The 25638-nt window shown below is 38.4% G+C and overlaps 1 protein-coding gene across 10 annotated transcripts in view; it reads right to left on the bottom strand.

Moving 5' to 3' along the window:
• LOC121731645 (nucleolar protein 4) overlaps nt 1-25638 on the bottom strand; it is a 114196-nt gene that overhangs the window by 43726 nt on the left and 44832 nt on the right. For all 10 annotated transcript variants that reach the window (XM_042121197.1, XM_042121204.1, XM_042121245.1 and 7 more), the window contains exons 3-4: nt 20269-20403; nt 18918-19742 (exon numbers count right to left, since the gene is read on the bottom strand). In XM_042121197.1, the coding sequence (XP_041977131.1) occupies nt 18918-19742; nt 20269-20403 (960 nt within the window). The remainder of the gene's footprint in view (nt 1-18917; nt 19743-20268; nt 20404-25638) is intronic.

The following is a 25638-nucleotide window of genomic DNA, read 5'->3' as shown; positions in this document are numbered from 1 at the left end:
GTTTTTGAGAATTTTTAACTGGAGTTTATCTAATTAATAGCGTTTTTAATTAGCTTACGTCAAAACGTAAACCAATCTACAACATTGACTTGTATACTACAGTCAATAAACTTCAAAATCCGGTAGTCCTGTCTTTAAAAGTAGGAATTTGATGTCCAGTTTCCAAGTTTTAGGTCTGACCTTCACCTAACATATAAAGAATTTTCCATCACATAATCTTTAAAAATGTATCAACTGAACTGTTAGTATATAAACCCAACGTATAAATTTAACCTTAAAAATCCACAAATACGAGCCGGAGGACGGTCCGGTCCTTTCGGGTGAAGGGTCCAAAAGGGATTTGCCCTGGGATCGGGGTCCACACTTATACAAAATGTCCAATATGGATCCCTCCGACCCTCGGGCCCTAAACATACCTAAGAGCAGCACCCGTAGTAAACAAAGAAGTTTCTCCTCTCTATTTCTGCGAGCCTAATGTGATAAAATATTTGTAATGTTATTTAAACTGAATAAAACAATCCCTGCGTCGTCTATATATTTTCATAAAAAAGTCACATGGCTGATCGTCAGTACGATTCACAAAAATTTACTTAGCACCGGTCTCCATATAGTTCCTTAGAACAAGGTGCCTAGTTAACTCCTGCAGGCTGCATGTATATCTGTTCTTTAGTCATTTAGTTACAAACCTAATCTTTTGTTCCTTATTGTCTCTCTAACAATATAAGATATTAATTAATAAATAATTAATTGTAAAACAACAAGCCACAATAATTGCTGTTAATAATTTGTCATATTATATATACAGCCTCTGGACGCAGACATTCCAAACTTGTCGCCTAATATGCACAATAACGTGAGAAAACAATGATTCATACTGTGGCTAGTGGCTACTGTACATTATGTACGGTGCCAGCGATAAAACGCACAATACAATGTGCAAAATTGATAACTATAAAATGCTAGCTGTCCCGGCAAACGTTGTTTTGCCATACAATGATTTTCCCTGTTTTCCTGCTTTTCTCTTGAAGTTTTTCTAAAAATTGTCTCTATAGACCTCACGGAGCCCGAGACCTTTCCAACGAATGCAAAACCGTGGAAATCGGTTCGTGCGGTCTGGAGCTATAGCGTTAGGAAGGAAAACCTGACTTATTATAATATATTAGATTATCTGATATATAACCAGTAAAAAGATAGCTAAAAATAATAAAAAGATACACGAAGACTTTCCTAAACTTCTGGAAAGATCATTAAAAACTCTGAAACGTCTGCAACTCCTGTCTTTCCAGGATCTACAGTGGTAACAAGTCACACAAGCGAGCTCTTAGAGATGATAAAATTTGGCGTAGAATAGATAGAGTAGACCACGGAGGAGAGCAATGGCCACTTTGATCGCGGGAAATATTTCCTTTAATAGCTCCAACGATTTTCATGAAATTTAGTATAACCCCCCTATATAGGGGGTTTCGGGGGCCATAAATCGATCTAGCTAGGAATTATTTTCAGAAAATGTCTTTTTATTCGTGTTTTATCGATGATCGATAAACTGAAAAATATGGCTCTTCCTGACATCTATTGCCGAATAATAATACCATTTTGTGAGCAACTAATTGTTTTAACGACCAGCAGATGGCGTTAATGAGTAACACGAAGTCAATGAGTGTTTGCTATACCGAGCAAAGCTCGGTCATCCAGGTACTAACAATTATTAGGGCACACATGTATTTTTCTTGAAATTTGCCCCTTAGCCTTAAGTTACCACACTTAGGCGCGGCGCATTTACAGACTATCCGTGACGCACTTTTTAGTCCGTGGAAATAGAACGTATGCAATGACATATAATATGCAGTACCGCACACGTCCGCGCTGCGCGTCGTGTGCGTTACTGCATATAATTGCATACGTTCTATTTCCACGGACTAAAAAGTGCGTCACGGATAGTCTGTCGTCTGCGCTGCGCCTAACCAACAACATTTCGGCTACTGACAAACTTGAGTACTTACTATCAGCAGTAACGATTTTACCATGAAAAAAGCGCTTAAGATAAGACCTACCCATAACGAAGTGTTAGCTAAGCACGCGACTCCTTTCCCTAACCACAAGGTGTAACAAAACTAAGTGATAATACTTTTCAGTTGTTATGTGTCCTCTATAAAAGAGTTCACTATGAAAGTAGCAGCGCTTAAAGAACATTTTTTGTATGATTGACGGGCAAGTGCCCGCCATACAAAAGTTTAAAAAAGTTATCTACTATTTCAGTGCTGATACTTTTACAGCGCCTCGATATAGGGAACACACTTTAAAGTATTATCAGTTATCACTAAGGGCCTTTCCACACGACGTATATTTGCGCACTGACGACGCGCGTTTCTGGTGCCGTACCACGAAACCGTTTTGAGACTCAAACAGTCGTACGAGAATGCTGCAACAAACGAGAAATGTTGTTAGAGCAGGCCGCGGTATTCTCATTCGATTGTTTGAGTCTCAAAACCGTTTCATGGTACGGGCCCTGATGCGCCTTCTGCGCATTTTCATCGCATTTTGGCAGATTTAAAGTTTAAAACGTGTCGGCTTCTTTCCGTTTACTGAGCGTTCAACTTGCGTTTGTATCGATACAAACGAGCGTAAAAAACGTCGTGTGGAAGGGCCCTTAGTTTTGTTACACCCTGTAGATATGGGGAAATAAACGAAAAGATTTGTTACCGCGCCGACTGCCGAGCGAACTGGAATTGGGTCACATTACTGAATTAACATACTGCGTACACATTTTTACTTTAACGAAACTATAGTGTTACTAAATATTAATTACTTATATTGATGCCCAGTTTCTATCATTTTATAGGAGTTTTTCTAGCGATTTTAATAATTATCAGAAAATGTCAAACACAAATCACTACTATTATCACTAACCACAGATATTTTCTTTGAAAACATAACCGACTATACAAATCATAAGCTAACAATCGGCTGCTGCAGGGATTGTTTTTGTTGACTGCCCTTTTGAAGTAATAGACACTCAGTAATTAAGTACAGTGATTAAAACGCTCCGTTGATGTTTGAGAAGGAATCACACCTCGTTTCTCGTCAAATACGACAAAGCTTTTTTCTTAATTAATTAAGTCGCAAATTGATTACTTTCGACGGCAGGAAGGAATAAAAAGCGGGGTGTAGGCACTAGGAGCTCAGCGGGCGGTTGGGGTGTAGTGCCCCGCCTTACGTTGCGAGTGGGTAATGTGAAAGCAGACACACGAACCCTGCTGCTGCCCCAGTACGGATAGCACAAAAATAATTCAATATATTTTTCATTTGGGTTTGCACTCATTGCAGTAGGTCATGTTACAGAGAATGCAGTCTGCAGTAAACGTTCTAAATTAACAAATGAACCACTAAAACTTTGCAACTGTAGTAGTAAATGAAAAATATTTACAAGCCTGATAGTATCGATTAAGAACGTTCATTAAAGGAGTGAGCACACTGAAACCCCGGCACGGCCCGTCTCAGTGTGCTCACTTCTTAAGTGTACGGCAAGTGTAAATTACGCAGAGATTATACCTATGCACTTAATAAGAAAAAAATCCACTTTTTAGGCTTTGCCTGTCATGCTACTTAACCTTGATCAAATATTAACAAAATATATTGTATAACGTCTGCATACACGGGAATATTTAGTAAAGAGGTTAGAGTCGTAGTACTATGAATAATATAATAAACCAATTTTTGCAAATACATTGACGTATCACGTATTTGTACAAAAATTCTATTTTAATGAATAAAAGAAAAACATTAAAAGAAAATGTCGCTGCGAACTCTACAATTAGACGGCCGGCGTGCCCGGCGTATAGCAGTTATTATTTACCGGCTTTATCATTTCGAAAATTTCATATTCCCCGTACTTGGACGCTTGAGGTTTAAAAGCGTAAGCGTGGGGGTGTACTTTTTGCCTGCAGCCCGCACTAGCAGGGGGTCATGGGGTGTTGGAGCTAAGGAATAATAAACCGCACTTGCTTAGACCGCGCCGCTCGCCGTCGTCGGCTGTATATCACGGGTATATGGTTATTTCAATTTTTTATAATTAAACCTTAATGAAACTCGTATATTGAATATTTAGTGTGCGCGTCGCGCAGTTTTCTTGTGTTTCTCGAGTCTCGAGGAACCCACGTAGGAAATATTTGTTGGGAAACTTTTTTCGAATTTAATTAAGTTACAGTAAGGTACTTTCTTAAAAATATATAATTTAAGGATTTTCTTGATAGTCATAGTAATACTAAAAGTTAAAGTATTGAATATTGATGCTACTGAAGGCTGATATTATTATTAATGATCCTTATAAATTGGAATATCCGAAATATGAAAAAGCATGACACTCAACTTTTACACCTACCGTACGGCGTACCTGCCTATTACTAATATGTCTCTCCACAAACCAGTGCACTTCTTTAAAAATTAATTTCTTATAGCCACATTAACTTATACACTATTTTTAAGAAACAAAGGGCGTTTATTATGAATATCTACTTAAGCCGGGGCCCTGTAGGGCGCGTTATCGGCGCCGGGCGCAGCGGGCGTCCACCCCAACCCCTTCGCAAAGCACAAATAAACGTCCTTACGTCTTAATATTGTGAATTAATTGTACATCGACGGGGATTATAACTATAACAGTTCAAATAATGGATGAACATTTTAATATTAGGTTATTAAAATGTACTTAGTTTAATTTTTTTTTGGGTTGAAAGGGCATATTTTTATAAGGTTAGGTTAGGTCCAGTGAATGAAGTCTATAACCCGAAAATATGATTTAAGTACGTCTATTACAATTATTAACCAAGAAATTACGTATCACAAGAGTATAATATATCACTCAACAATATATTAAATAATATGTTTTCGGTGGTAATCAGCTCAAATGAAAATGTTTTACCCTAATTATATAATGTTCAACACGAGATGGAGGCGCGACCAACAAGCTGTATATTTAGTAGCTACGCGTCTCGCAGCGCTACGAAAAAACTCACAAAACATTAGCGTATCACAGTTGATTCAGACGCAACGCGCCGCATAGATACCTTTTCTAAATGTATACTGAATTGACAGATTGGCATGTCGCCTCGCGCAATTGAAATCTGTCAAATCCATACAAATTTTAGCCGCACCGCGCCTCGTCGTGTTGCGGTCTGAATTGACCCTTACGTACGGGCTAGAGTTCTCGGTTAGAATTATTACTTTACTGAAATAGTAACGAGCGAAGAAACCATAATAATCAAAGTTGTATGTAAAATAAAACAGTAATTAGAATTTTAAGATAATCTTTAATCTTTCGCTAACGATATTAATTAACTGAAAACGAGCGAAGAAAGAAACTGAAAATTCCTTTCATTTATTTGAGCAGCACAATGTAGGCCGTCCTATCGCCACAAGGACAAAAAACATGTAGAGACGGTTTTAACATAAAGTTTTTTCTCGTCGGATTAATTTATAGCGAAATTACTAGGAACATTTTCCTACTTTGTGCTACTATATAGAGTCGGTCTTAATACAACTCGACGCCGGCTAACCCATCGGGTCCCCCGTATTTTTAATGAAAGCTGTGGCGTCGGGCGGGCGAGCGGTACCGTATTAATCTTAGCAACGGACGTTCCAACCTCCTGCGCGCCCCTATTCGCCTGGTAGGTGGCACGAAAGAATTCCCGCAGAGGGGGCGAAAATTTTCCCGATTTTTCTCTATTTTACCCACTTTTTTCTATTATGCATTATGCAGGACGGCTCCGAGATTTATCGAAGGGAAAATAAATGTAACGTCGGTTAATCCCTTCCGTACTCATGTGAGTTCATTTACTACACTTGAATTAATAAAGTATCGTTATTTGTCGATTGCTTAAGGCTAAATTACTAAATTGAACTTTAATACAATAATATATATTCAGTGAATTCTCAACAACTTCCTAATTATATGAGATAATGGTTTTTCGTCGATTCTGAAAAACGTGCTATTTTGACTTGTACGATGTACAGTGTTGTGTTGGTTGTGCGATATAATGTCATGCGAATAGTTTTCAACCTAATATCGAAACACCAACAAATAAAATGACCGTCATTCAATGGAAAGGCCTCTCGGAATCTCGTGTCAGAAGGACCGGTGGGTCGTTTATTTTTCATTTCAGTAGAAAACGAGGAAATTACGAGACCAAAAAAAATACGTCTCGATCTTCGCCTGCGAAATCCGCCGAAAAGGAAGCGAGAGACCATTAGGGTATTATCGGGGAAAAAGGGCGGAGGGGAAAAAATCAGAAAAAAATTGCTCGAAGCCACCCTTTCCTTTTCGTGAGCGTCGCCCGTGCCCCCCTCGGCCTTACATTAGACTCCCGCCGTCGGGGGGCGCCACATGTATGGTGGAGGCGAATTACATAAACGGCAGGTGAATTTGGAAAATTAAAGTCGGAACACTATCACGCCGGCCTCTGGGACCGCGCGCGTGGTGGGGTCAGGCGGCTAATTGCCCCACTCAGCTCATTACTCACGCCTCACTACAGTTTTTGAAGAAACGCCTCGCCTCGCCTCGCCTCACCTCATCTCGCCTCCCCGCGTCCCCGCGTCAGCCTCAATCACGGCTTTCATAACTTATTTCAATACTAGTTTTGTTCGGGACTGTCTGCCGGGAATTATACTATGTCTCGTGTTTTAAATAGTGGGTAAATTAAAAGTGATCATTGTAAGAAATGATCATTAGGGCACACGAGCAGCGATTCCATTCGATTCCAAATAAATATTCAGCTCAGCGATATAAAGGATATTATTGCTTAATATTATGTTGACAGAGCAATAGGCCACATATTATATTATTTCTTAGAAATAGAGATCTCTTTGCTAAGTGGACTAAGCAATAGGATTTCTGATTATAAGCCCGCGACTCCACTGTTAGACTTAGGTAATAATATTGTAACAACAAGCGCTACATAAGATCCCACAGGAACTCTACATTGCCTCGTATGAACGATTTGTACTACACATTCTTTCAGCCTTCTTTCTCCTTTTTACAGCTTCCGTACGCTCTTCATCCCACCCACGGACTTTGTTTTAGCTCCGTGATCCCACCATGGTGGGCTGGCACTTTCTACCAAGATGTGAAAGTCCATATTTTCCGAAGGTGGTACCTTACTCTACTTCAGTGTCGACATGACATCAAAATTATCAAAAATATCAGAAAAGGACCTCAAACATTACACCTTTATAATAAAACCCTTAGAAAACTAAATGTTGACTAATAACAACAAGCGAAACAATTTCTTCAGGCGTGAAAACAAATACCTCCCATTAGTATGTTCAAAAAACTATGAGGGTGTTGAAAGTGGGGATGCCGATACCAAAATAATTCACATGTGACAATAATTAAGAGGCCCCCCTGCCCCGTGGGCGCGGTGGCGCGGGCGAAATTATATGTCGCTTAAAACGAGGTGGTGTGATTGCTAAGGAGCTTTCCTGTTTACCTACACCCTGTAATGTGTATCAGATAATGAAATGTTTGTGTAAAAAGTGATATCACTTAATTTTGTTACACCGCAATCCATTCTTATAAGCCAATTTGGTAAAATCTGGGATGAAGATGGTTTCGAGTCCCGCGAAACGACATAGGAAAGTTTTACTCTCGAAAAAATGTACGGTTCCCGTGCGATGAATGACTTAAGGCGTAAAAAAATTGCGGGCAGTATCTAGTGAAAAATATTACATTGTGTTAATTGTTTATATTGTTGCTGATAAAGGGTTTTAACTATTTGAAAATTGGAATTTGTCTTGGTAGTAAATACATATTACGTGTGAAGAGTGCACGTACCGTTAAACATAAATTTACTTTGCAGTTTAATTCGGTAGAATATGGTTATTAATTTCAAGCGTAGAGCCCTGAAGATATTTCACAGTTAGCAGACGCCATTTTTCTCTTTCAGACACTGAATCATGCGCTAGGGCTCTGAACACTATTATGTCATAACCTCGTGAGGTTTTCATTTCCTCTGCACCGCGCACGGAATCACTCTACTTACACATCTTTCCTCAGTCAAATAGACTGTGTGTTGTAAGATGAGTTTTTAAAATATCAAGTTTTGCAGTAAAAACAATGTGACGATTATGGAAGAAATGAACAGTGGAGCCCCTAATTATACTTGCAATATTTGCAGCTTCGTTCCTTGTTCGATGCTCATATTTAACGGTTTTGTCACAATTGTTGATATTTCACGAGGATGTATAATATTATTATTGTTGTTTGATGTAAATTAAGCGTCAGTAATTCAGACCGAAACGCGACGCGTACATGCATTTCTAAATTTGTATGGATTTGACAGACATCAATAATTGCGTGAGCGGTGAGACGTCGTGCAAATCTGCTAATCCATACAAATTTAGAAATGCATGTACCAGTCGCGTCGTGGTCTGATTTCTGAATTGACCCTAAGTTTGAGAAAAAATTGAAAGAGGTTTTGTTAATAAACAAAAAGTTTGCATCGTTGGACAATAAACACCAGGCACACATAAAGCGTGAGAAGCACTAATTTGTGGAAGTAAATATAAGGGCGCACCTACGACGGGTCCGAAATGATTATTTAATAGTAACCCTCCTCAGTCCCCCCCCCCCCCCCCCCCCGAGGCCGCAAGGGGGCACCCGAGACCCTAGAAAAAGTTTTGCCGCGCGTCTATCAAACTATGAGCCCGAACACGGCCGGGGATGGAGCTGCTTTTGGTACATTTTAGTAAACTAGTAGTGCTTTTGGTACAATTTAGTAGTAGAAAAAGTATTAAAGTAAAGTTTAATAATCATGAGGCAATCTTCAAATTACTAATGAAATATTCTAATCTGCATCAGAATATTTTGTAACAGACTGTCCATAAAAATTTATGGATGCTATCGTCCTCTTTTAATGATTTCAAAGTTAGTACAACGGTACTAACTTTGAAATCATTAAAAGAGCTTGTAGGAGTTGTAACTTGTAGGTGTACCAACGATATCCTTACAATTCTGCTAGCGGTTTCGTGAAATTATAGCAGCTTTATGACAAGTATATTAAAAAATCAGCCAAGTGCGAGTTGGACTTGCGCACGAAGGGTTCCGTACCATTATAAAGGAAAATAGGTAAAAAGTGTGTTTTTTTGTATGGGAGCCCCGCTTAATTATTTATTTTATCTAAATATTATTATTAATTACTAAATAAAAAAAAATAACTGAGTATTTTGTGAACATTTCAAGTGCCTACCTATTGCCATTATTCATATAGAGCAAAAAATAGCAAAAAAATACGTTTGTTGTATGGGAGGCCCCCTTAAATATTTAATTTATTTTGTTTTTAGTATTTTTTGTTATAGCGGAAACTGGTATACACAATCTGTGAAAATTTCAAAAATCTAGCCATAACTGTTCTTGAGATACAGCCTGGAGACAGACAGATGGAGAGACAGACGGAAAGGCAGACGGATAAACAGACATCGAAGTCTTAGTAATAGGGTCCCGTTTTACCCTTTGGGTACGGAACCCTAAAAATGGTCTATTGATTATTTTTTTTAAACAATAATTAATAACTAGGACATTTTTAACAATTTGCTTTGATTTAATTAGAACCACATCGATGATGTCGGTATATAATATATTATATTTGGGGGCACATAAGTCAGAGGATTCTACAAATGGGGCCCGGGCGGGCCGCGGCCCGCGGCTCTGTCAGTGCAGATTATATGGGGTCGCTTGGACCAGGGCCTCCCGTGGGTGAAGCCCTGCTCGTGGTTCACGAAAATTGGGTATTAAGGACAAGGCATTATAATATTTAGTTGATAGGAGAAAAATGCGTCGTTATAATTTTCCCAAAAATCTCAATCTTCTTTTGTGGTAGATACCAACCTACTTCAAGAACGAAAATTTTGAAAAGTGACGTTTAAATTGATAATTTGACTATATAATAAAACTTAAATTAAACTAATACCACATCAATTTAATGATACCTCGCGGGCGACTAGGGTAGCAAAATGATGTACGCATTCTTAAAATATTTATTGGAGCCTTAGTTCATACGAGCCTGATTTCAGTTCACAAATTAACTTATTATAATTTCAAAATATAAATTACATATTTAGTTTGTGCAAATGGTTTATTAATGAGGGAAATTACCTCTATTTAAGAACAATGGGAGTTTTTTCATTAACTTGACAACTACTATCGTTTGTTTCAACTTTCATAGATGAATGATGGAGAATTTCAAAGGATTATTTAAAAAAGCGTCATTTATGGCCTGTATTCACTATCATTAGTACAAGTGCAAGTGACTAGTAATTGAGGCAGTGGAGTGCAGGTGTGTAGTGCAAGTAATGTCCAATTCTTATTTAGTGGCTCTATTTAGTAATCCCGCCGTACTAGTTCGTCTTGTAAAGACTCAGATAACAAATGACAATTATTTTTATTGTCATCAAAGTTCAAACTACGTCACTAATACTTTAATCTTTAATTAAAGATCTTAAAATTCACCCATGTTAATACAATAACGTAATGCAAAGTACGCACTCCATTCTTAATCATTTTACCTCGGAATTTCTATGAAACTAGCTCTTATGTCGTTCGCGTTAAGGTCTCGTTAGAAGCAAAACAATCATGAATAGTTTTAGCTGAGCTCGCGCGCGTCGCCACAAACCTTGCGGTTTTTCTCCAACTAGCGTCGCACTGAAATTGATTTCCTTTAGGATTTACGATTGTTTTACACGAACAATGTAAAATTATAACAAGGTTGTTGGGAATTAGCTGATGTTTTTGTGCGCGTTTTAAAGTTTATGTAGTCGGTAAGGTGGCTGAAATGTTTTATAATTTTGTTTTACAAACTGTTTTAATTGATATTAATTTTACTAAGTTTAATATTTTAGATAACAAGAACACTCAACGACTCAGCTACTAAGAAGAAACTAACAAAGATAATATTGTCGCTTATTCTATGTCCGTTGTCAGTTGTCACAGAAAATATAAAGCGTAGTTAGTGCAAACTCGTGCCCTAGCCCTACGCCCGCCGGGGGAGCGCCGTTTCTTTCAAGTCGGTAACCATTATTTTCGGTTGGTTAATTCAGTTGCGTGTAGACACCTCGCTCGCGAGTTACTAGGCGTTAAAACTAGGCGTGGAGGTGGGAGGCGAACTCCTTCCCTGCACTCCTGGTACGTGTGCGGTGGATTTACTGCGGCGCCCTGCAGGCGGCCAGGTTCACGACTAATTCCGTTAAAATTCTCAGAACACTATGCTCGCCTAGTAGCAGCGAGCGGGGAACGACGAGGGTGCAGAAGCCCCCTCTGAAGGCATTTTACACTGTCTAAATCTGAATATTCAGCATTTCAAGTGCCACCGAACTTAGCATTCATAAAAGCCACTTGTGCCAACATTTTGCAGCGATATTTAAAAAGTTTTTATTTTGCAATTTTCAGATTTCTATGGTAAAGTTTCTTCGTAGTTTCCGTTTAGGGTAGATCTATGGACGATTTATCGCTTTGCATCTAGCACGCTGATACGTCAATAAAACGCTACAAAATATGTAGACTTTGCATATTATTAATTAATATCATTACTGTCAATCAGTATCAGTTTAAACCACGGTATTACTTTGAACAATACAATAATGTATTATTCAAAGTTAAACCGCAAGTCAAAGTTACCCAAAATGAGCGTAATCATTATGAATATAAAATATTTACCACTGGTAAAAAGTTTACTAATAAATGTAAAATTTCATCACTCGGCATTGCTAGCGATTTACTGATTATTCAGTTTAAACAGCTTTAAAATTTATAATTGAATGGCGAAATAAAGGTCCGTGCACACTCCCCGTTGCACGCGCACGTGGTTCTCATTACCGCAGTATTCGCGTTCAAAAACGCGTGATCTACACTTGCTCGTATTAACCGCATTATATTATTGCTGCTAATTCGCGATTTTAGATTGATTTGGTTATAAGGCGGAGAGTGGGGCGAAAAATGGGTATTTTTTATTATAAGCCGATTAAAAACGCTTAGCTTAAAACCTGCTAATAAGCTTAGCATGACTATATAGAAAGAGTTTCTTTCTAGGTTTCTAAGAAAGAATATAATAGGCATGAGAGAGTGATGAAGAAAATTTCTCATTCTACTGTACTAAAACTGAGCCTTCAATTTGAATACACAATTGTAAAGTGTAAATCCTACTAATATTATAAAGGGGAAAGTTTGTTTGGATGTATGGATGTATGGATGTGTAGATGTGTGGATGTGTGGATGTATGGATGTTTGTTACTCTTTCACGCAAAAACTACTGAACGGATTTGAATGAAACTTTACAATAACATTGCTAATACATCAGAATAACACATAAGCTACAATTCTAACTGACTTTCAAAATGGGAGAGGTGTTATGTTCGTTTTCTTATTTTCAACGATTACACCGCCGTTTGTTAAACGATTTTCAAAATTTTTCTTTTGGTATATAGGGTATCATTCCAATTTGGTATTATATTCACAAAAGTGGTGATCTGATGAAAGATCCATAAGTAATCGAAGGAACTCCTCACAATTTATAGGGAAACATGTGGTGACTTCGGTTTCGTGAGAAGTATTCTAAGCATATGCTACCAACAAGTAAGATTTTGCACCGAGGTATACCTGGTATACCGTGGTTCAGAAGGTGCTGAGAGAACTCCTGATTCTTTATAGATACAAGTTTGGGAGTTTTGGCGTTGTTTTAAGAACGGAAAGCATATGCTACTATGCAAATTACATTCATCATCATCATCACTACCATATTATACCATACATCGTCCTATGGTTATGACTTATGAGCCTATAAAGACCCTGTTATAGGTAATTTTCATAGTCTTTTAGATCGAGTCTCGAATTTGTCAAGCGATAATTTAAAAAAAAGTCTATACCTACCTAATATTATAAACCTAAGGTCGGATATAAAAACTTATTTCAGTGTTAGATAGCTCATTTATCGAGTAAGACTATAGGTTATATATCATCACGCTAAGACTAATACGACCGAAGAAACTCAGGAAAATGTGGGGAAAACGGGGGAAATATTAGAAATTATGAACTACTGGAGCAATTTTTATGGCAATATTTGGCACAGATATAGAGTAGACCAAGTGAAGGGAGTAGGGATACAAGCTATTTTTCTATGGGAAAATGTACGCTTTCCGTAAAATTCGTAATTTACGCGGGCGAAGCCGCGCGGGACATTTAGTTATTATATACTTATTTTATTTTTTGCTGAACTGTGATAGCATCAAAAGTATTTTCCAAAAAAGTAATTTTAAATATCAAATAATAATCAATTTAACATAATATTACAACTAAATCTTCTAGCAGTAACTAGTACCAATTACGTACTAATTCTACAAATAAGCAATACGTTTAATTATTCACAGAAGCAATATGCTGGGAGTAGCAAGTTTACTGTTTACCACGAAGACCGCGCGACGCAGCGCAGCGCGCCGTAGCGCCGCGTAGCGCCGCGTAGCGCCGCGTAGCGCCTCTACGAATTTTTTTCTTATTGGCAATTATTACTATGTGAAACTTGTTTATATAATTGTTTCTAACAATAATAATAATTTAAAGAATACAAGAATCAATGTAGTAGTAGTACAGATTCTTGTACTACTACAAGAATCTGTGGTAGCACACCACCATAATTAATAAAAAAATCCTATGTAGGAAGATTTTAATACTATTTGAAATAAGTATATGAATTTTGAATTATCACTTAATAACTTTTATGTTTACAGTTAAATATGATTACCAGAATCATATTCGTACCTAAGTTTAGTGTTTCGAATTTTAAAACGCCTTGAGAGTTGAGAGCCTTCCAAATTCCAATGCGTTTAGGAGAAACCTAAGGTAACAAAGTTTTACATACAAGCCAGGCCATAATGTCGTTATGGTCGTTTCAGTCGCCGGCCGGGACCGGTCACTGGACACCGGACACTGGACACCGGACACCGGACACTGGACACCGGACATTGTATTAACCTCGAAGCCTAAATTATAGTAACCTGATTTCAATCCGCGAGGGACGGGGCTACCCTTTATACTTCATAAAGTTATTTAATGTACTCGTTTAGGTACGGGCTACGACTGGTCGTTGGTGGCTTGTCAGTTTTATTACTACAATAATAAGGTTAAAAATTGATCAGCTTTATGACTGTATAGCCAAAATTAAAAGTACCATATTTTAATCTAAGTATTAACTACATTTTTTTTGGGAATTAGGGTTTATTCTTTTTTAACTTTAAAATAATCAATGAAGACTAATAAACTATATTATGTTCTTAAGGACTAAGACTTATGTCCTTAGTCCTTACTCGTTTAATATTATATTCTTAAAACCTAATATATTTCGAATATATTTCTTGTCCGTCTCTACAAACTACAGACGCTAAAATATATTCTTTCAAACCACATTATATGCAATTACGTTCTCGTTATAGCACTAAAAACAATTATTGTCACAAATATAGGTCAACGCAATCGGTTTTAAACAAACTTAAAACCATAAAGTACACCCCAACTGACCGACAAAACGCACAGACAATCATATTCGTAACAGCTCCGTGCTAGCGGATTCTCGCCGCTATTAGCACAGACATTAGAGCCATTACGTTATTAGGAACATTAGTAATCCTATGATAGGGAGAGACCCTTCCAATCGATCGGTAGGGCGCAAACTTAATTATGTCAGTGTTCAAGGTCGACATGCAACAACAGCGATGGAAAATATTAGATATTTTCTATTTAAACAATATTTAACTGACACTCAGCTGCACTTAGAGACATTAAATAATTATAATGATATAAACTGTATTCTGTCAAAATCTTCATAAAATTAAAACCTTTTTGGGAGGTAACAAGTAGACCCAATATTATTGTAAGTTACCTTCAAGTATAATTTACTTTCCTATTCCACAAAAACACACAACTCTGCTCATGCTTTACCAACTGATTTCAAAATGAAGAATATAAAAAATCTATCTACTTCGAAACACTTCGAAAGTAATTAAATTGCTATTCATCTATACAGGGTGTAACAAAAATAAGTGATAATACTTTAGGATGTGTACGTGTTCCTTGTAGAGAGTTCACTGTGAAAGTAGCAGCGATGAAAGACCAATATTTTTTTCACTTTTGTATGGGGAAACTCGTGACGCTCGGGCCCAGTGTACTCTCTACAAGGAACACGTTCACATCCTAAAGAATTATCACTTATTTTTGTTACACACTGTACATTCATCAGCCTTAAACGCATGTTTTTTATAATCTATTTACTAAATTATATTATTGTAAACAGAATACAGTACACCTTATTCTTAACACACATGACATCGGTACATTGACATTAAAATCCCACGATCTTGACCTAAATCGAACTTAAAAGGGGTTGAAAAGTTGTAGCGCAATAAGGATAGGAAGAACATTATCTGTATAGTTATACAGGGTGTTTCCTTCCTGATTTTAAACTTTTCTAAGAATATTTATATTTCTACAAAAATCCCAAATTAACTAAAGATACAAGAATCAAGATATTATTAAGACTATTATTATGAAATTGTAACCGGGTAATTTGCGACTTCACAATTTGATATTTGTGATTTTTATGAAAAATTCTACAATCGAACCAAATTCTAAAGTTCGTTAGATATCCAATGTGGGACCAGTCCATAACATTAGCAACAGAAAATGAAAAGTATTCATAACAATGCACATCAAACGGTCCGATTGTTCGTGGACGAGGGCCGAACTAAACAAACTTCTAATCTCTAACATCAAAGCCGTCGCACGCCGCAGCGTTGGGTCGCGTCGGGGTGCGTCACGCCGTCGGGTGGTCGACGTGTTATTAACAGGCCCCTGCTACAGAAAAAAGGGGGTCGACCCTGATGTAGGGCGGCTCGATGCGACATCGGACATTGTTTTTGTAGGAACATTTCATTAGATTTCGGAGCGTTGGTTGTAGAATATAGGTATGGGTTGCATGAACTATCTCCAATTATTCATCTGTTTCAGCCTGGCTTAAGGCGGCCATCATCGCAAAGGTATATAAGTACATGTTTGTTGAATAAAGTTGCATTAGTAAACATTTCTAACACCTAAAATGTGTAATTTACATCATCTTAGGTACTAAATTCTTCTAATAAAACCAAAATAGTTACACTTCATAAAAAAGGCAAAAACTCTTCACAAAAAGACTCGCAGTAATTAAAAATATCATGGCGTTTTACGGGCATCATAAACCGTAACGGTCTCTCGCTTCTCTAAATCCGTGTCTTTAGTATCTGAGAAAAAAGGGGGGGAGGGTCGGCTAGCCCGCAGGGGGGTGCGGGGGCGCGCGGGGGGGCGGCAATGGACTGAAGGAGCCCCAATCAATCTTACAAGTCGGGGGGAGAGGTACTTTCGGGGGTCGAAGGGACCGTACCCTCTTACGGTCTGCGAGTGACCCTCGGGAGGGCCCTGGCGGAAAAGGTCCGACCTAAACTCTCGGATATTACTATGAACCGAGGGTTTTATGTTTGCGATTAATGTACTATTTACGCTCCGGTTTGCACATATCTAAAACTTAGTATATTCAGTTTTGTGGAATGAGAGCTAAGGTAACGTCTAAAGCAGGTTTGTAAGGAAAATTATTAGGAAAAATCATTTTAAATTATATAACCTTTAACATTTCTTTATACACATTGTTCGTAGCGTTCTCTGAACTTTCCCGTATCGGCGCTCGCACGCAAAAGAAATGTTCTTTCTTCCAACACGTAGCCCCAGGAGTCCAATATAAAACGTTACTTCGACCATTCCAACTTACATTATATTTCTTGCGATAACCGAAAAAACGTATCGCCTGAAAAAAATTCAAAAAGTGTGCTCGCTCACTTCTCCATCGGGCGTCGTTTTTGTGTCTTGTCTAATACTGTGACGCCCCCCGGTCTCCCCCCGCCCCGCCCCCCGGCCCGGCTGATGAGACCCCGGTCTCCCCACCCACCCTCGCCTCAAGCGAGAAAAATGAGTTAGAAAAGATGCGGCGCCCGATTATAGCGTAACGCGTCCTTTGTGTGACCGAATCAATCGGTCGGCCGCGGAGCTCACCGCTCGTCAGGTACGCACCGCCTATAAATCCTGCCCTGGTAGATTGCGAAAAACATTACCTGGCAACTTTCTATTGAGGGCAAACAGCAAACTCGAAAATAGAATTAGGTACTCTCTTAGTGCCTCTTTTGGTAATGTCTAGAAAAAAAGAACCTAACTACTGTAATGTCCTGTAAAAATATAAATAAATATGTATTAAAGAAAATTCAACCCGAAAATATACATTTTAGTTGGTTATACACACTCTTTTTTTAAGGTCGTACTCCGCGACGAAAAAGAGTTACTCATACTTTACAAATTTTTTATCTGAAAGCGCGAAAACACTTTGACAATCTCAAAGTGTTTTGGCATGATTGTTGATGTAATGTTGATGTTGATTCAAAGCAATGAAAATTCAAAACTCAGTATTAAAATATTATACAGTGAGTATAACGTCCCTACAAACATAAAAACGTACATTAGTTGCCTAAATCATAACAAGGGTTATCGTCCACAAAGGCGCGCTTGTGGGTCGGACCGACCGCCGGCTTTGCGCGTTTAGTTCGCAAAGTTTAAGCTAGGGTTAAACCCGCCCAATTCCATGTTTATTTTACCTCATATTAGTATAGAAAAATATACATTTTGCGGTGCGAATTCTGCGTATTATGTTAAACAATGTAAAACAAAGTATTGCACAACGTACAGTCGGACCAATTGAAACAATATTTAACTTTTTATGCTCATATTGCCTTAGAGACTGTGTTCGTTATTACGAATATGTATTTTGTTTGAAACTGTTACAAAATAAAATAAAAAACGCATGTACTTAATGAAACTGAGTAAAATATGGGAACAAATGAATCCAAAATACATATTTTGTAACTATGTCTTTTATGGTAGGTTTTGTAAAATATTCAAACTATTTATTGAAATATCACAAAACAACAGCTAATCTACCTCTACGCATGTTACGTACCCTTTGAAATAAGTTGATTGTTGAGAACTTTTATACAATAAAAAATAAATGTTTTACTGTTTGCAGTCTGTACTTTCAACATAAACTCGACGAAAATTAATGTGCTTCAAGTTCCATGTAGGCTGTATTACTGGGCATGGTATACATACGACCCGTCTTGATATGTTGCCAAGTCTAGAGGAAAGTAACTGAAGGGTTAGATCCTCACGCATGGGATAAATAAGCCCCTAACAAGTAATATATTGCGCAATATTCTATCTAGGACAAAATTTCATAAAACATGTTTAAAACATAAGTACGATTAGTTTGTTTCTATTAACTCTAAAGCACTGAGCTCCTCTACACAGCAATATCAATTTTACGTACGCTTCCAATTTTTTTTTTAGATAATGATTGCTTAATTATGCATGTTTACAAAAAAAATATTTTTATGGGATACATATTATATATTAAAACCACGGCGTAATCTATAATTATAGAGTACTTATTATTGGACAACAAATGACTGCATGTTTTTTTGTTCAAGTTTAAGTACCGTAACTATCTGGGGGCATTTTTCAAATACGTACCCGTATTTGAAAAAGTCTACGAAAATTCGAGTCTGAATTTTGTTGAAAAATGTAGATGTTTTTGTTAGGCATATAATGGAGGCCGCCTGGAGGCCCTAGATTAAAATGTAAACCCGCGCTGAGTTTATTTTATTTAATTATCAGAAACGATGATATTTTTTGATATTTAAAAAACATAAAACCTTTGCTGTTACTGGTTTTTAATTTTGTGACTGCGGCAGAGGAATGGACAAAAGTGACAAATAAGTTAGTACAAAAATTTACAATCAAAACTATAACTAACACCTACCTTGGTCTCAGCTTCAACGGCCTCGGCGTACAGACTCCTCATGTGCTTGAGGTACGCGGTGGTGATGGGCACGCTGAAGTCCACCTCCTCGCCGTACTGCGAGCCGTCCGGCTTCCACGGCCGGGGATACCTCCCGTACAGCGACGAGCAGTCTATGTTCGATGGTAGGAGCTTCTTCCTCGGCGGCGATCTCGACTTGGGCGGGTCCTTCGACGTCAAGTTAGCGACGTCGAGGGGATTGTACTTTTTCTCCTTCTTAATCTCAGTCTTATCGGACTCCTTGTCCTCTGGACTCCTGGTGACTTCACTCGGCGTTTCCTCCTTAGGTTCCTCCTGCGTACTCGCAAGTGGAGGGGGGCTCTCTGGCCGGACGTCCTCCACGTCGATGACGCTGTCGTCCTTGTCTATCTCGGGATCCGTTCGCACCGGCTCCTCTTCCCGGAAGGGTTCCGATGAGCTGCTGTTGTACAGGTTATTCGGTTCGAAACCGTTGACTTTCTTCGGCGTCAACTCTATATATGTCGGCTCGTCCTCGTCGGCCGGTTTCGGACTCTCGACCTTCTTGAGCGGCTGGAGGTCGGTGTAGTCGTATTTAGGCTCGAAGGAATAGTTCTGGGCGGCGTCGATCTCGGACTCCCAGTTTCTGGTGTACTCGGGCGGGCAGTGGGGGATGAAGGGGAGATATGTGGGGTGCCTGGTTGGTGATGGTGAGGGTGTCGGCAGCGGCGGAGGCGAGGCGCTGCGCGGCCGCCGCGCGCACTCCGCACAACCCGTCAGGAACCGAGTGACCGCTTCTCGCGGCAGAAATGCGTATGTTTCCGTTATCTGCAAGAGTAACGAAAATTTAATCCAATTTACTTATATTAAAGTTTAGAATAAGTATGTCGAATAATGGCTCTTCTTGCTTGGAGTTCGTCTTCAGCGAATATACACCGTATAAGTACGTAATAAGTTAACATCATAATTTATAAGATTGATAAGGTATAGAATTCTATGTAAATAAATTATTCATAACCGCCCTTTTCCTAAATCACCATCAAACCCCAAGATCTAAAAATAAGATGAGTAAATATTATAAGATAGCCATCTGTTGGTTGAACTATGTACTAACGTGATACGTGACGCATTGCCGTGCAAACTGTAGCGTTGGAAACACAACCCTACCAGAACACTTATTAGTACCAAATAACACAATAGATGGCGCTTATAAATGAGATCGCAAAAAGCAATTTTTAAACTTTTTGAAACTATTTTTTTTTACCAGGCCTTTGTTTTCCACAAATTTACATTTAAATAAATTTATTATGATTATTTTATGGCAATAGAATAACATATTCGGCACTTTACTTACAGTTCTGTACGTTCTTTTTTGTCCAGCGTGCTTGCCAGGTCTTCCTTCAAGTTCGACGTGTACTGTATAAATTATATCGAAGAAGTTTTCTACGATTGCTACTTTTCTATAAACTGGCTCTTGATTAGGTGCATTCTGTAACAAAAGCAAAAGTGGATTTCAGTAAAAACAGCGCCCTCTAGTAGTGAGTAGCATAAATTACTTTTGTCGCTATGGAATAATAACTAATATATCAACCGCTAGATGGCAACTAACGCTGTTAATATAATTATTGCGTTGCAAAACTTTTAATTTTTTTTAAAACGTCAACATAATATTTTTTTATTTCTACCTAGGTAAATTGTTAGTTAACAGATATTTAAAAATAGGCAGATGTATCAGAAGAAAAGTAGGTTTAGGTAGGTACATTATCTAAGTTACCAAAAAAAATGAATAAAGAATTTTTGTTGGTCTCACTTAAACTGGAGAACGGCTTAACCGATTTGGCTTATAATGTTCTAGAAATGTTCGTGGAAGTCCGGGGAAATATTTTATAATTGGAGGAAAGTGATACGAAGTTCACCGGGTCATCTAGTAAATATAATGTAATAAGTATACAATATTTTTCTTTCGCTGTTTTCACAATATCGGCCAAGTGCGAGTCGGACTCGCGCACGAAAGGTTCCGTACCGTTATAGAGTGAAAATAAGAAAAAAAATGTGTTTTTTGTATGGGAGCCCCCTTTATTATTGATTTTATTTTAATTTTATTATTTAATATTGAAGTACACATATAATTGAGAATTTTGTGAAAATTTCAAGTGTCTATAATATTATTATGTTGCTATTATGGATTACGAGCCAAAAAGACCAAAAAAAACCTTTGTTGTTGGGACTTGGGACTTGGGAGCCCTCCCTAAATATTAACTTTATTTTGTTTTTAGCACGGAGTCCTTTATTATATATGTTTTTAGTATTTGTTGTTATAGCGACAACTGCAGATATAAGTACCTACATACTTAATCTGTGAAAATTTCAAAAGTCTAGCTATAGCGGTTCTTGAGTTACAGCCTGGAGACAGACAGCCGGACAAAATGACGGGCAGACATCGAAGTCTCAGTAATAGGGTCCCGTTTTTACCCTTTGGGTACGGAACCCTAAAAATGACCCTAAAGGCAAAAAATATAATAGATCCGTAATTGACAATATTATTTCCAAAGCTTTTATTTAATCAGTTATTATTGGCGTAGCCACCAGCACTATCTTGTTTTTATTACTCATTTATAATACGTAAATAGTAAATACGCGATAGCACAGTAAAACATTCGTCGAAATTCATGTAAAGTGCACTGAAAGCGACGAAACACGGGTATCATCAGAGATGCTTATCCGGCGCCCGGCGCGGCGCTGGCGGGCGCGGGGCGGTCGTGAAGCGGGGCGATCGAGCGCGGGGCGGTCGGGGCGCGGGGCGGAGCGGGCGCAAGTGGCCCGGGGCCGCGACTAATGGCACCGGCAATTACACATAGCTAGGGATGCCGCTACTGTGTAATTATGACTTGATATTTTTTTGTGTTTGTGGTTTCACTCCGAATCCTCGGATCTCATAATATTTAATATTTACGTACTTAATATTTTACACATTTTTAGTACTTGCTATGCTGGTTTCAAAGGCGTTAACGTCGCTTCTGTAATTTATAACTCTAAACTCTTCTAATATTTTTATTTTTTACGTGCTTTTAGGATTTGCTTACTATTAAAATATGAGCCCAAGAAATAAACGTCTCCCGAACCTCCAGGCCCCGGGGCATAAAACTCAAGATTAACCATAATCCAAGCCGTCCCGGAATTCGTCCAAAGAATAAAACGTAACGTTTACAACCCTAGGGCGTCCAATTAGAGCGCGGCGCGCCCGCCACCGCCGCGACTCTGCGCCACTTAATAAAAATAAATTGTGCAAAATATCACCTCCGCAGAAATTCGGAATTCGGATCTCCCCGATCTCAGATTGTCCCGGCGCACGGCGTGTTTTAAAACAGAAGTGTTTATTGTCTGACTGAAGTTTTGTAAGTACGAGACGAATGAAGTAGATACTAGATAAGTTTTAATATTACTACTCATTTCATTCACAATATTTCATTTCATTTCATCCCATTGCATTGTCGCAAAGCATGTTGTATTTCACCTTTCATTGGAAAACATTTCATCCATAAAAAAACTGTGCTGTTATAAAATAAATAAATATTGTGAAGATCTGTCAGAACTGAACTCAGAGCGCCAGATGTAATAAAACTAGTCCAATAATAATGCAAAAGTGTGTCTGTCTGTCTGTGTGTTACCTCTTCACGTCCAAACCGCTGAGCAGATTTTGCTGAAAGATAGGAAGTACATACTTTGAATCCCGGGACAGGATATAAAATACTGTTTATCCCGGAAAATGTACGGTTCCCGCGCGATATTGGCGCAACGGAGTTGCGAGTGTCATAATATTATGCACCGTCCACAGATCTAGTAAACATTTCAAAGTCCTAGGACCTCCTAGGACCTAGGTCCTAATAACTCTTAGGTTGGGTTGCACCAGAGGCGTGGTTAAAGTTAAAGATAAAGTTATTTAAGTTATAGTTATGGTTATAAGTTAAGGCAAATTTAACTTTAACCTTAACTTTGACAGGCGTGGTCCGAAATCTATATCCCCCCCCCCCCCCAAATCTAAGATCAAATTGAAAAATCTTGCCAAATAATAAAAGGAAATTTCTATACTGTACTCGGCGAAACGTGGCGGTAGCGGTCATCGACCTTCTGTCAGAAACTTGTCATTTTCTATATAAGCCGCGATTGACAATGAAATGTCGGATGTTGTCAATCGCGGCTTTGTATAGAAAATGACAAGTTTTTGACAGGGAGTCAATGACCGCTACCGCCACGTTTCGCCGAGTACAGTATATCTATCTCCTAACCACCACTGCGTTCGACCTTAGACAGCTGGCAACCCAGAACCGTCCGAGGGCGCAGATAAAAAAATAGTGTAGTGACTATTGAAAAATTGAAAAAAAAAAAAAAAAAGAACTTTGATCGGAGAAATTGACAGATGACAGCTGGTCCAACAAGGTTATAAATGAACGTGGGCGGAGGCGCTGCTGGTAAAGGAGAACTGTCAAAAATGTCGTTTTTGTATGATGACAGCGTTAGTTCCTTTTTTCGTCACGTGCATTTAAAACCTTGTCGAGCTCTATGGTTATGGTTAAATATGGCGTCTTGATGGCGTCCATTTTTAGCTTTAACCAAAGATTTGACATTTTGCATTGTAGTTAAAGTTACAGATATACTTAGTTAAAGTGAGTTGGTGCAACCCAACCTTAATAACTTCTAAAATCGAAGGTTCTAATAACTCCTAATAACTTCTAAATTCTAAAATCTAAGGTAGTATAACTAGTAGGTATGTACATACGACTAAATTATAGCTATTGATTCCTGTGTATGTATATATATGTGTGAAATATGTACTCTCAAAACTTTTAAGTCTTGTTTGAAGTAAGATGATAATAACAATTAATAAGTATAATATTATTATCACAAGTAATAAATTAACTTATTTTATTGTATTCTAAATTCTTATTTACAGATCTCTCCGTTTTTATTCTGACTGGACCACCTCTGAGTTCCGACGGTTCCGACTAAACCTTATTCCGGACACAGAACCAGTCTCGTAGTTAAGAAATATTAGGAACTCTAATCAGCCTTTATGACTAACTCATAGCTTTTAAATTGGTTCTGAACTCAGGTAACTCTCTGATAACATCATTTATATCAAAACGCTGCTGGTTACTATATTTTAGTAATCCGTGCTGACTGCTGAGGCCTGGGAGCTTGCTTTAATCGACCATAGAGGACCGATGGACTCAACTACTAGAACAATAATAGCCGTTACTGAATGCCGTAGTTTCTAAGTCTTACTTTTTAGTCACACTCCATAACGTCGCGGTCGGTTAGTTTGAAACACATTGTATGTACGGCGTGTACGCGCACGGCAACAACTAACATTAACAAGGTCCGTTGAATCGATGGGTCGTTTTTTACCGACCATAAATCAGAAGTCGCTGGGAGCGAGGAATCATCACAATATCGTCATTAAATAGAGATGTAGGCGGCGGTATCGACGTTTCTGGCTGGCCGCGTCGATAATGATCCGGCCGCGCCGCGCCGCGTCGTGTCGGCAATCCCTCGCTAGAACTCCCACTCGCACGCTAGGGATGCTATTTTTTAAGTCAGAATATCGACTATCGATAATTCTTATTTATGACTTATGACTGCTGTATTGGATACAGCGTTTGTGAGTTGTGATGCGTGCGATAAAATCGTTAGCGAACTAAATGAAAAAAGTCGCAAATCGTTTATCATGTTACATCAAATAACGACGGTATTTTTTTTGTTATCTCTACTAAGAGACAAAGAGATTAAAGCTTCGGATTGTGATTATTCATGAGAAAACTATTCCCCAACTTTTTGTGAAAGATATAATTAATAACACAAAATATCATTTGAAAATTGAATATAACAAAGTGTAATGGTCGTAAGCCGTAGCGCGGTGGTAAGATTTATGATTTCTAAAATCTAAGTAATTCATTCTCTCGTTGCCGATACTTAATATTAATAATAAGTTAATATTTTAATATTATATTATAAAGTACATGATACTATTATAAATTATTAGTTATTACCCAATAGGTACCCATGGTACCCATGGTCCGTATTCTTCACTATATTAAGTCGCAGTAAAATTAGTCGCTCCAGCTGGTAGTATGTTCAGATCTCTTAAACGATTTTCGTTAAATTCATTAATAACAGATTGCCGGTCAGGATTTAGGATTCTTGTTTCTAATTCAAAAGTAAAAGAAATGAAAAAGTATCGATTTCGATGAAAATACTACCGTCTGCGGTCGGCCCTAGCACCGCTTGCCGTGCATTAATCAGCCGTCGGTCCCGCCGCGTGCCAGCGATCCCCGACGACCCGTCGACAACACTAGGGCTGCCAACGAACCGACAACGGCCAGGGCTGCCATCGAACGACCGGGACTGGCAACGAGCGTAGGGCTGCCAACGAGGCGTATAAAACTTTACCGAACTTCCTCGCAGCGATAAGTCTCTGTCTGCAACTGAATTGATTCCGATTTCTGCTCTCTCAGACTTACAAATTGCTAAAACGGATAGGTCCATATTTTAGATTAAAAAGAGAAAACTGTGTCCGAAGATTTTTTTCTCGGATGAAACAAAACATCATAAACTCTAGAAGATGATAAAAATGAGGCCGGCGGGCAGCCCTATAGCATAGCGCCCTGATCCCAACATCCGGCGACTCTTGTTGACAAGTGGCCCTCGTCTCCCCGCCGCCCTGCGC

Source organism: Aricia agestis, chromosome 1, assembly GCF_905147365.1.
Source record: "Aricia agestis chromosome 1, ilAriAges1.1, whole genome shotgun sequence".
Taxonomy (NCBI): Eukaryota; Metazoa; Arthropoda; class Insecta; order Lepidoptera; family Lycaenidae; genus Aricia; species Aricia agestis.
The sequence above is the reverse complement of the archived record's forward strand: the minus strand, read 5'-3'. Positions and strand labels throughout refer to the sequence as shown.